The 11,607-nt window shown below is 33.2% G+C and overlaps 2 protein-coding genes across 2 annotated transcripts in view; both read left to right on the top strand.

The window, feature by feature from the left end:
- The first annotated feature begins 533 nt into the window (after positions 1-533).
- Positions 534-5,950, top strand: LOC111700791 (EKC/KEOPS complex subunit Tprkb-like). The gene is made up of 4 exons (XM_023471830.1): positions 534-839; positions 3,715-3,784; positions 4,031-4,115; positions 5,714-5,950. The coding sequence occupies exons 1-4, from the start codon at positions 631-633 to the stop codon at positions 5,854-5,856; spliced, it is 507 nt and encodes a 168-aa protein (XP_023327598.1). The 5' UTR covers positions 534-630; the 3' UTR covers positions 5,857-5,950.
- Positions 5,926-11,607, top strand: part of LOC111700776 (peptidyl-prolyl cis-trans isomerase G-like) — a 6,385-nt gene continuing 703 nt past the window's right edge. Inside the window, exons 1-9 of the mRNA XM_023471814.1 lie at positions 5,926-6,116; positions 6,614-6,691; positions 7,121-7,196; positions 7,424-7,545; positions 8,100-8,206; positions 8,418-8,555; positions 8,905-8,987; positions 9,764-9,947; positions 10,845-10,925. Of these exons, the coding sequence (XP_023327582.1) occupies positions 5,957-6,116; positions 6,614-6,691; positions 7,121-7,196; positions 7,424-7,545; positions 8,100-8,206; positions 8,418-8,555; positions 8,905-8,987; positions 9,764-9,947; positions 10,845-10,925 (1,029 nt within the window). The 5' untranslated portion in view covers positions 5,926-5,956. The remainder of the gene's footprint in view (positions 6,117-6,613; positions 6,692-7,120; positions 7,197-7,423; positions 7,546-8,099; positions 8,207-8,417; positions 8,556-8,904; positions 8,988-9,763; positions 9,948-10,844; positions 10,926-11,607) is intronic.

Raw genomic sequence — 11,607 nt, 5'->3', positions numbered from 1 at the left:
CATGGGGGCCCGGGGCTCTCGCGCACAAGTTCACAACTGAAAATAAATGAACATGAACAAAATTTAGGAAATATGTTTACGGACTACACAGCTGTCACAGCTTAAATCTAATTTGAATTAATAGCAGCTGCTGGCCCAGAGTCAAGTCATCTAAACCACGGCGTAATCAGGTTGGTTCAAGCAGTAGGGGGAGTGCTGTAACTTAATTTTCCCTTTTAAATTTACAGAGTTTTGTTTGACCTACACCAGCTGTTTATTTTTGTATTATTTGAGGGTTAGGTTAGGTTAAGACAATATTTCTGGGCCGAGCGCTGCTGGGGGATCGGGCGCTGCGGCCACAATTCCACTTAGCAGCTGTAAAACCACGTTCTAGAAGGTTGGATCTGTAGTATAGCAGATTTTTACGTAGGTCAGAAGGGAAGTATAGCGGATTTGCGTAGGTCGAAAAATACACCACCCCTCACAGCTGTTGCCAAATGAGCCAAATCATTGCCAATTTGCCGTGAAAAACAAGAGCCGTGTTTCGACAATGCCGCAAACATTTCCAATTCCCTATAACCATTACTTAACTCGTTGCGCCGGTTGTTGCCAATCCGAAGTATCGAACCAAAAATCAATAAAACATTTGAAATGGATTACAAAGCAGAGTTGACATCTACCGGAGGTTACATCTCAATCGGCTATGCCGAAAATGTAGAAAACACCGCCGAAGTAAGATCGGCGGTGTTAAATGGACGATTGAACAGCACTGTGTTACGAGGATGCCTAATACCAGATCCTTTACTAATTACAGTTGCTGGGAATAAGGTTGCTCTAGCCGAACAGAGGAACAATCTCAGGTTAATATCTCCGTTAGGGTCTGGGGTCTGTCCTAGTATACGATTTTTGGACCCCGAGTGTACAAATTCTAATTTTGTACATGACCACTTATATTTCAGCAAAATTATTACAATTTATAATGTACCATTTTAGGTTAGGTTAGGTTAAGACAACTTTAAGGCCGAGCGCTGCGGCTAGGACAGGCTAGGGGGGCCGAGTGCTGCAGCTAGGACAGGCTAGGGGGCCGAGCGCCGCGGCCAGGACAGGCTTGGGGGCCGGGCGCTCTTGGCTTTAGGGTAAATTTTGTTCATGTCTTTCACATAAGATCCATGCACAAAATTGATAGAATGGCGAGGGGGGGGGTCCGAAAATCGTTCTTTAGTAAGTTCAACTTATCTGTGTAATAATATCGTACTTGTTTACTTTTCTGTTTGTACTGCAGAACTTCTCTTGTTAAATAATATTATACTGTAGAACTTATCTGTTTAATATTTCTGGACTTCTCTGTTAAATACTTCTGGACTTCTCTGTTTAATAATATCGTAATGCAGTACTAATTTTGTCCTACGGAACTTTGTACCTAATAACATTGTACTGGAGAACTTCTCTGTTTAATAATATTGTAATGGAGAACTTCTCATTTTAAATACTATTGTACTTAAGAACTTCTCTTGTTTTACAATATTGTAATGGAGAACATCTCTTGTATAATAATATTGTACTTAAGATCTTCTCTTGTTTTACAATATTGTAATGGTGAACATCTCTTGTTTAATAATATTGTACTGGAGAACATCTCTGTTTAATAATATTGTACTTAAGAACTTCTCTGTTTAATAATATTGTACTGGACAACTTCTCTTGTTTAATAATATTGTACTGGAGAACTTCTCTGTTTAATAATATTGTACTGGAGAACTTCTCTTGTTTAATGATATTGTAATGGAGAACTTATCTGTTTAATAATATTGTACTGGAGAACATCTCTTGTTTAATAATATTGTACATCTCTTGTTTAATAATATTGTACTTAAGAACTTCTCTTGTTTAATAAATTGTACTTAAGAACTTCTCTTGTTTAATAAGATTGTAATGGAGAACTTCTCTGTTTAATAATATTGTAATGGAGAACATCTCTTGTTTAATAATATTGTACTTAAGAACTTCTCTTGTTTAATAATATTGTACTTAAGAACTTCTCTTGTTTGAGTATGCAGTGCAAGCATGGTCCCCATGGACACAAGAAGATATTAATCTACTGGAGAATGTGCAACGCAGAGCTCTAAGAATGACGTCAGGTCTGGCAGGTCAAACATACGAGAAAAGATTGATTGAGGTTGGTTTGACCTCTCTAGAGGCCAGACGACTTCATGTTGATTTGATACAGACCTGGAAAATTCCACATGGATATGATAATGTTGATGAATCTTCTTGGTTCAGCAGAACATGCGAGACAGCGAATAGACTGACAAGACAATCCAATTGCAGTTTCAATTTAAATGTAAAGCAATTCAATTCTAATGTGAGAAAAAACTCCTTTTCTGTGAGAGTGATAAACCCATGGAACAGTTTGCCAGATGATATTAAAGAGTCTAAAACCTTAAACATTTTCAAGAACAGTTACGATGATCATGTGAAAAATGTCAAGCATATATAGTGAAAAATATCAAGTTTAAGAATCGCTTTTTATTACCAAAAATGGTATCTAAGCGAAACCAGAACAATAATATAACAATAATATAATATTGTACTGGAGAACTTCTCTGTTTAATAATATTGTAATGGAGAACTTCTCTTGTTTAATAGTATTGTAATGGAGAACTTCTCTGTTTAATAATATTGTACTTAAGAACTTCTCTTGTTTAATAATATTGTACTGGAGAACTTCTCTGTTTAATAATATTGTACGGTAGAACTTATCTGTTTAATAATATTGTACGGTAGAACTTCTCTTCTTTAATAATATTGTACTGGAGAACTTCTCTGTTTAATTATATTGTACTGTAGAACTTCTCTTGTTTAATAATATTGTACTGTAGAACTTCTCTTGTTTAATAATATTGTACTGGAGAACTTCTCTGTTTAATAATATTGTACTGGAGAACTCTCTTGTTTAATAATATTGTACATCTCTTGTTTAATTATATTGTACTGTAGAACTTCTCTTGTTTAATAATATTGTACTGGAGAACTTCTCTGTTTAATAATATTGTACTGGAGAACATCTCTTGTTTAATAATATTGTACATCTCTTGTTTAATTATATTGTACTGTAGAACTTCTCTTGTTTAATAATATTATACTTAAGAACTCTCTTGTTTAATAATATTGTACTTAAGAACTTCTCTGATTAATAATATTGTACTGGAGAACATCTCTTGTTTAATAATATTGTACTTAAGAACTTCTCTTGTTTAATAATAGTGTACTGGAGAACTTCTCTGTTTAATTATATTGTACTGTAGAACATCTCTTGTTTAATAATATTGTACTTAAGAACTTCTCTGTTTAATAATATTGTACTGGAGAACTTCTCTGTTTAATAATATTGTACTGGAGAACATCTCTTGTTTAATAATATTGTACTTAAGAACTTCTCTTGTTTAATAATATTGTAATGTAGAACTTATCTGTTTAATACTTCTGGACTTCTCTGTTTAATAATATTGTAATTTAGTACTTCTCGAATATTGTTCTAGGGAACTTTTTACCCTACGGAACTTTTTACTTAATAATATTGTACTGGAGAACTTCTTTGTTTAAAAACATTGTAAGAATGAACTTCTCTTTAAAACATAATTTTACTTTAGAACTTCTCTGTTCAATAATATTGTACTTCAAGACTTAAATATATTGACCAACAAAACTTCTTAGTTTCATAATATTGTACTTTAGGACAAGAAGTATTCACACTGAGCTTCTCTACAGTCTTTCATCGACCAACAATATATCCCAAAGCTTAAAGGAAATTCATAATAAAGTTTTTTATTTACACCGAGTTACTCAAATTTGGACTTGGTTAAATAAGAGAATACTTGGATATAATCAAACGATAAAAAAAAAAGAATTTATTTGTCAATTTTTAGCAAGAGCAAGTATATCTTAAGTTTTGGAGCTTTTTTAACATTTTACAATTCAAATAGGCACGTTAGTTTGCAATATTTTTTTATATTTTACTTTTTCAAAACAATTATTTTGAAGTTTTGTGTAGAATTTCGGCGCAGCTGAAACAGATACTTGCTTGATTATTTGCAGTTTTAATACTGACCTATCACAAGCAAGGGAAATAGTTAAAGGTTGGTGAAACGTAGAAATCACTTTTTAACATTAAGAAAATTTTGACATTTTTAATCTCTGCAGTCTACAAGTAATAATCTTATTTTAACATGGAAAATGATGACATTGGTAAAAGAAATTTAATCAAAGTTAAAGGGTTCTCAAAACAATTCAAGTACCCTCTAGTCAAAGATGACAATGAACGATATACAATGGTAACTTCGAAACCTTGTCTGATCACAAATGAATTAGATATCTATGTTTTCAAAACAATTCAAGTACCCTCTAGTCAAAGATGGCAATGCACGATATACAACAGTAACTTCGAAAGCTTGTCTGATCACAAATGAATTAGATATCTATGTTTTCAAAACAATTCAAGTACCCTCTAGTCAAAGATGACAATGCACGATTTACAACAGTAACTTCAAAAGCTTGTCTGATCACAAATGAATTAGATATCTATGTTTTCAAAACAATTCAAGTACCCTCTATTCAAAGATGGCAATGCACGATTTACAACAGTAACTTCGAAACCTTGTCTGATCACAAATGAATTAGATATCTATGTTTTCAAAACAATTCAAGTACCCTCTAGTCAAAGATGACAATGCACGATTTACACCAGTAACTTCGAAACCTTGTCTGATCACAAATGAATTAGATATCTATGTTTTCGTTACTTTTTTCAATTGAGATTTCTCTGCGGAAATGACTAGCGCATTTCTTGCGTATATAAAACAATGTGGAAATCATCAGGATTTAGCACTTTTTGAGTTAAAAAATTGTTGCCTATAAAAATTTTGTCATTCGATGTTTTTAAAAATGCACAAAAAGGGGGGGACCACAAAACGTATTACTCTCCGGAAAATTTAAACAATGTTTAAACATAGTCTAGAATAGTCGTAGAACGCTGATTTTTTGCATTTAACTCTAAATTATGTATTGTAACTGCAAAATAAGTTTTTAGAAAATCCGAGCAAAAGTGCGCGCGCGCTTTTTGTGGAAAATGTCTTGACACCATGAAATGAACTTGAATTTGCTTCAAGATGCTATCAGACATGCAATGTTTAAACATTTTTGCGAACTGTTCAGGCATTACATGTTTGAAAGCATCTTAAAGCAAATGCAAGTTCATTTGATGGTGTTTAGATTGCAAAAATGATAAAAAGTAACATTTTCCACCAAAAGGCGCCCAAGTGGCAGTTTAAAAGCGAAAGTTAAAACCTAATTTTTTTACTAGAAATGGGGGCTCTTATAAACGCCTAGTGTTCATGATAAAAGAAATCCAGCCCTCACTGAGAAAATTCCTTTATAATTTAGTTCTTTGATTTAGATCTGAAAAAGGTGTTAATTAATTTTGTTAAGCCTAACTCAAAGCATTGAACCTCGACTTCCTTATTAATTTTTATCATCCTTATTATTATTTATCTAGGTACAATTCTAAGTTATGTTTAAACACTGTTTAAATTTTCCGGAGAGTAATACGTTTTGTGGCCCCCCCCCCCCTTTATACAATTTTGTTCAGAAGTTTTCAAGGGTAATTTTGTAAATTGGGCATTGCTAGCTTTGCATTGAATTGAAATCACGCTCAAACATAAAAATGTATTTTGTTTAGGAACTTGGAAACCTTTGTCTGCTCTGAGGGAGAAGGTTGATATGGAAACACTTATTAAAATCCATAAGCTTAAACCAGAAGAAACTGGAGACAACTTGATCAGTTCTTTAATAAGTAGAGTAGCTGCAAAAGACACATTGTAGCACCCATTTTTTTCTAATGCACATTTTCACCATGAAGAATAAAGATCGTTTAAGAGATCCAACTGATATGGATCTATTTTTTTTATATTTTCAGACGAAAATGGGAGTTAAAAAACGGCCACGATGTTTCTTTGACGTGACGATTTCTGGAACTCGTGTTGGTCGAGTTATATTCGAGCTTTTCAGCGATATTACTCCGATCACGTGCGAAAACTTTCGAGGCCTCTGCACAGGGGAGAAGGGACTAGGGAAAAAGACAGGTGAAAAGGGGGTTAAAATATTTCTCGAAAGATTACCCCCCCCCCCCTCGAGAAAAAAAATCATTTTTTACCGAACTTTTGAAGAAAATTGATTTTTGTTGAGTAAAATGTCTCGACATGGGATAGACAATTATTCCACTATTTTCGGAACACCGCTTTTTAATCAATTTAGTTGTATTTATTTATGTACATGTCTATCTCGATCCTAACACAACTCTTAATTTTTTCAGGGCTATAAATATAATATATTATAAAATCAGCATCATTCCCTGCTCTATTGAAAAAAAATTTTGAGTGGCATTTTTTGGAGGAAGTTAAGTAATTTTTGGTTATGGAATGACTAATGTGTAATATGTCGTATCAAAAATGGTGTAAACTTGTCATTCTTTAGATTTAAAAAAAATTGTGGAGTGGATAGTTATCAAATATTATTATACCCCTTCTTTTTACTAATTGTAGTATAAGCATTTTTATTATTTATTATTGTATATATTCAGGGAAGCCACTGCACTATGTTGGTTGCACCTTTCATCGTGTTGTCAAGGATTTCATGGTTCAGTCCGGAGATTTCTCAGGTTAGATAAGTACAGCTTTCTTTTTAAAAATATTTTTTCATTTTTTACTTTTTCTCTTTTTTTCTTTTCATAAGTCTTTAACGCTTTTTTTCTCTGATCTTTTTTTATTTTCATTCTCTTCACTTTTGAGACCCTTACTCGGACGGCGGTCTGGGGATCTTTCATGATCTTTTTCTTATCTTATTTTATCTTATTCAAGATTTGTTTACTTCTGAATTTGCCTTTCTTTGTTCTGACGATGCCATATTTTTAAAATTTTGGGATTACTTCGTTTTTTTATCTCGTTCCGAATGTTACTTCCCAATTTTCTCACAAGTTCTTTATCCTTCTTTCTCATTTAATTATTTTGGGCGTCTTTTTGTTCTTTCTCTCTTCTCTGTTCTAAATTAGTTCAGTCCCCTATATCTCTATATTGTTTGTATTATATAGATGGTAATGGTAAGGGTGGAGAGTCTATCTATGGGGGAACCTTCGAGGATGAGAACTTTGATATGAAGCACGACAAGTAGGATATATATATTTACTTTTTTTTATACATGATTTTAGATACATTAAATCTGCCACATTCTAAATATTGAAACGAGTTTAATCACCTTTATAACTTTACTTTGATACTGGATAAGTAAGACGGATGCTTTTAACTATTTTCATGTCGGACCAATCCTCCTGTCTATGGCGAACAAGGGACCGAATCAAATGGTTTCCTTGTATTCCTAACTATATTTATTTTAGGCCGTTCCTCCTGTCCATGGCGAACAAGGGACCGAATACCAATGGTTCTCAGTTCTTTATTCTTACCCAACCTGCTCCTCACCTAGATGGGATACATACAGTCTTCGGGCATGTAATCTCAGGTACTGCAGGTTGATAGGAAAATTTGATTGATTTATTGGTTGGGTGGTTGGTTTGTTGGTTGGTTGGTTGGTTGGTTGGTTGGTTGGTTGGACAATGATGATTTTCTCTTCAGGTAAGTTTAAGAACCGAATTAATTGAATGTTTGGTTTAAATTGATTTTTGATTAAAAAAATTATTCCGAATTGATTACGAACTGAGTTATTGGTTGATTGATTAGTTAGTTTATTGATTGATTGAGGATTGATTTCTAGAGATTTATAGTTTAATTTTGTAGGAAAGTAGATTTTCTCTGAGATCGAGGTGCTGCAGGTTGATAAGAAAACTTGATTAATTGATTGTTTGATTTTGTAGGAAATGTGATTATCTCTGAGATCGAGGTGCTGCAGGTTGATAAGAAAATTTGATTGATTGATTGAATGAATGAATGATTGATTGATCGTTTGATTTTGTAGGAAAGGAGATTATCTCTGAGATCGAGGTGCTGCAGGTTCATAAGAAAATTTTATTGATTGATTGATTGAATGAATTAATGATTGATCGTTTGATTTTGTAGGAAAGGAGATTATCTCTGAGATCGAGGTGCTGCAGGTTGATAAGAAAAACCGACCAATGACTGAGGCCAGAATATTCAACTCCGGTGAACTTGTTCCGAAATCCAAGGTTTGCCATTTTTTATTTTTAATATTATTTTTTTACTTTCACATCTTTGCTCGTAGTTTGTCTCAATTATTAACCTTCAAACAAAGTATGTATCCCTGAATATTAACCCTTCAAACAAAGTATATATCCCTGAATTATTAACCTTCAAACAAAGTATATATGAAAAGACGGAAGTCTGCTTAATATCTAATCAAAAGTATAATTTGTTAAGGCTAAAAAGGAGGAAGAGTCTTCTTCTGATAGTTCAAGTTCTAGCGAAGATGAAGAAGATGATAAGGAGAAGAAGCGAGCAAAGAAAGAGAAGAAAAAGTCTAAGAAGGAAAAAAAGAAAGCTAAAATGGCAGAAAAAGTAAGGACAAGTTAGTTGGTGGATTAATCGGTGAATTACTAGATGATTGGTTGGTTGAGTATTTGATTGATCGAGTATTTGATTGATCTATTATTTGACTGATCGATTATTAGATTGATCGATTATTTTATTGATAGGGTTATTGATTGCTTGAGCATTTGATTTGAGATTTGATTTGATTTTTGATTTGATTTGATCTTTGATTTGATTTGAGATTTGATTTTTTATTTGATTTTTGAGATGGATTGAGATGGATTGAGATGGATTTTGATTGATTTTGATTGATTGAGTGATTGAGTGATTGAGTGATTGAGTGATTGATTGATTGATTGATTGATTGATTGATTAGAACGGTGTGGACGAGGAAGGGGAAGCGCATCCTCTTGTGACTCTAACGAAGATTGATCCTGACGAGATTCCAGATGTTCCCAAGTAAGTATAATATCCCCGTAGTGTGCCTTCTTCCTTCCAAAATATAAAATTCTGAATAATTACTCCAGGGACCGAGATTAATGAATTTGACTGAAGTCTCTAAATTACCGGCTGCTGTATCAAATAGAAATCATTGATTCAAAGTTAAAAATTCGTAGGGATTTGAATTGGTGTTTCGAGATTTGAACCGACAGTAGGTACTAGATAGTTAAGCGACCTCTCCAATTCTTATTTCGGTATGAGTGACCTCAAAACCGCCAACGGGGCTGGGATTTACTTTTAGCAAAAATTTTGGAGCTTCTTTAAAATTGTCAATTTTCTTGAGCTACAGTGAGACCTGTAAAACTGTTGAACAAGACGACGATGGTTGTTTTTTTTTGTTTTTGAAAAGGCCAATAAACACAGTGGTCCAGAAAGTGCCAAATTTGAGCAAAATTACTTAGGAAATGTTAATGGACTCCGAATACATCAAAATAGGGTTTTTTTTCGGGGAAGAGGATTTCAAATCTGAGGTCAAAACTGTAGTATTCCTATTCCAAAGTTTTTTATTCCCAATTGTATAACAAATCTTGTTATGACTTCTCGCAAGACCATCTACAAAAACAAAGAGGAAAAAATAATATTAAAGTTTTTTGATGATAATAATATAATTTTGATTAAAAAGAGGGGTGGGGGGGGGGGGGATTATTGGTATCTCTGACTTGTCAGGAAATCTAATAACCTTTATTGTTAAATTGTAAATGCAATTTTAATTTATAATGTTAAAAAAAATTCAGGAATCGGTTTCTGAACAGACAAAGATCTCCTTCTAAATCTGGGAGCAAATCTAGATCGAGGTCAAAATCACGCCGACGACGATCTCGATCAGGTTCACGACGTCGTAGATCAAGGAGCAGGTCGAGGAGGGGAAGGAGTGGTTCAAGGAGAAGGAGTGGTCCGAGGAAGGTTGGCGGGAAGAAGGTAAAAAAATAAACTTTATTTCTTTGCAATCTTTAAATTTTGAATATTTATGTATTTGTGAAATTAGTTTGTTAAAGCGAATTCTAAGATGGCAATCTTTGCTTGACTTTGGTTTTTTATTTATATTTATTAAAAGTTACCTGGCAAAAAGTCACTCAATTATTAGATTTATTAAGATAAAAAAATATATTTCATCCCCGTATGATTTGATTTGATTTAATAACAAAGTAAAAAATATTGATTTAGAACTACTATTGTTATATATGGTTAAAATTAAATGGAAAATGAGTATTCCCTAAGCATATTTCTGGTCAATTAATAAAAAAATTGTTGTTTTGGGGAAAGATTTTTAGATGTGAAAGACCTGGGAAATTGTTCCCATTATAAATATTACATTATATAAGAGTGTAACCAATGCTTGGCTTATTTTATGATATAAAAACTGTGAAATGTCCGAAAAAACTATTTTTAAGATGTAAAAAATTTGATTTTAGGACTGCTCTTGTTATGATTGTACCAGTGCTTAGGATCCGGATCCGTTGGATCCGCAAGATTTTGGCTTCCTGGCTCCGGATCCACAAAAATATGCGGGTCCAGGGATCCGGATCCAAGGGGTAAAAAATCAACCAAAAATTGTAAAAAAAAAACGTTAATCCTAAACCCCAAATCTGAACTTTTGAAAGAAAGAGAGATTATACAAATTTCCTCATTTCTGAATGGTTTATCAAGTTTTAGGATAAAAATAAGCGAAAATCTTAAAGAAATGACCGGATCCATTTTTTTTTCAGTACGGATCCAGGATCCGGATCCGCATCAAAATTAAATGAATCCTATGCACTATTGTACACTTTTTTTTGTCACATATTCAATGATTTTATCTGAAATATTGTTACCAAGGTGAAGGGTCGTGGATCCATGATGTTCCGAGCAAACAGTAGAAGCCGGAGTAGAAGCATCACTCCTATTCATTGGAAACAGGTAGCAGTACTGCAGTTGCTGGGAGAAATGTAAACAATCAAATTGACATTTTGTTTGTTAGGTTTTATCGTACAAACCCCTGGAAGTCTCAGTTATAAGTTTGGATTAGCATTTATTTGGTTTATCTTGGACTTTGTTTTCATACTTTTAATATCGTTGCTGGTTAGATAGGTGAATGGTATGTCCCAACAATATTTTTGAAAAGGGTTTTTTATTCTTGGTGTAGAGTATCCTGACATGTACCCTGCCGCCGTTACGAATATCATGTCCAGGGTGGCCAAAATGTACGGATTGTACGGATTGTTTTTTTTTTAACCCTAAAATTGTACGGATTTGTTTTCAAAATGTACGGATTGTACGGATTTTTATCCTGAAAAATACACTGTTTTTTTTAAATTTTCACTCATTTCAGCAAATTTTTCATGAAAATTAAAAAAAAAATTCTCGTCAAAATGAAGTTAGTTTAACTTATTTTCTGCATTCTAAATAATATTAGATTGATTAATGTTTCAATTGACAATCAAAATTCATTCATAATTTTCGAGATATGTCCAAGAAGTGTTTATTTGAGAATATGTTCCATAAGTACTTATTTGATTGCTTATTCAAGAAGATGTTCCAGTATCCTGTACCCAGTATCCTATTCCCAGTATCCTGTACCCAGTATCCTGTACCCAGTATC

The sequence above is a fragment of the Eurytemora carolleeae genome, unplaced genomic scaffold, assembly GCF_000591075.1.
Source record: "Eurytemora carolleeae unplaced genomic scaffold, Eaff_2.0 scaffold169, whole genome shotgun sequence".
In the NCBI taxonomy this organism is placed as follows: domain Eukaryota; kingdom Metazoa; phylum Arthropoda; class Copepoda; order Calanoida; family Temoridae; genus Eurytemora; species Eurytemora carolleeae.
Note: the sequence above shows the minus strand (reverse complement) of the source record. Positions and strands in the feature narration are given on the sequence as shown.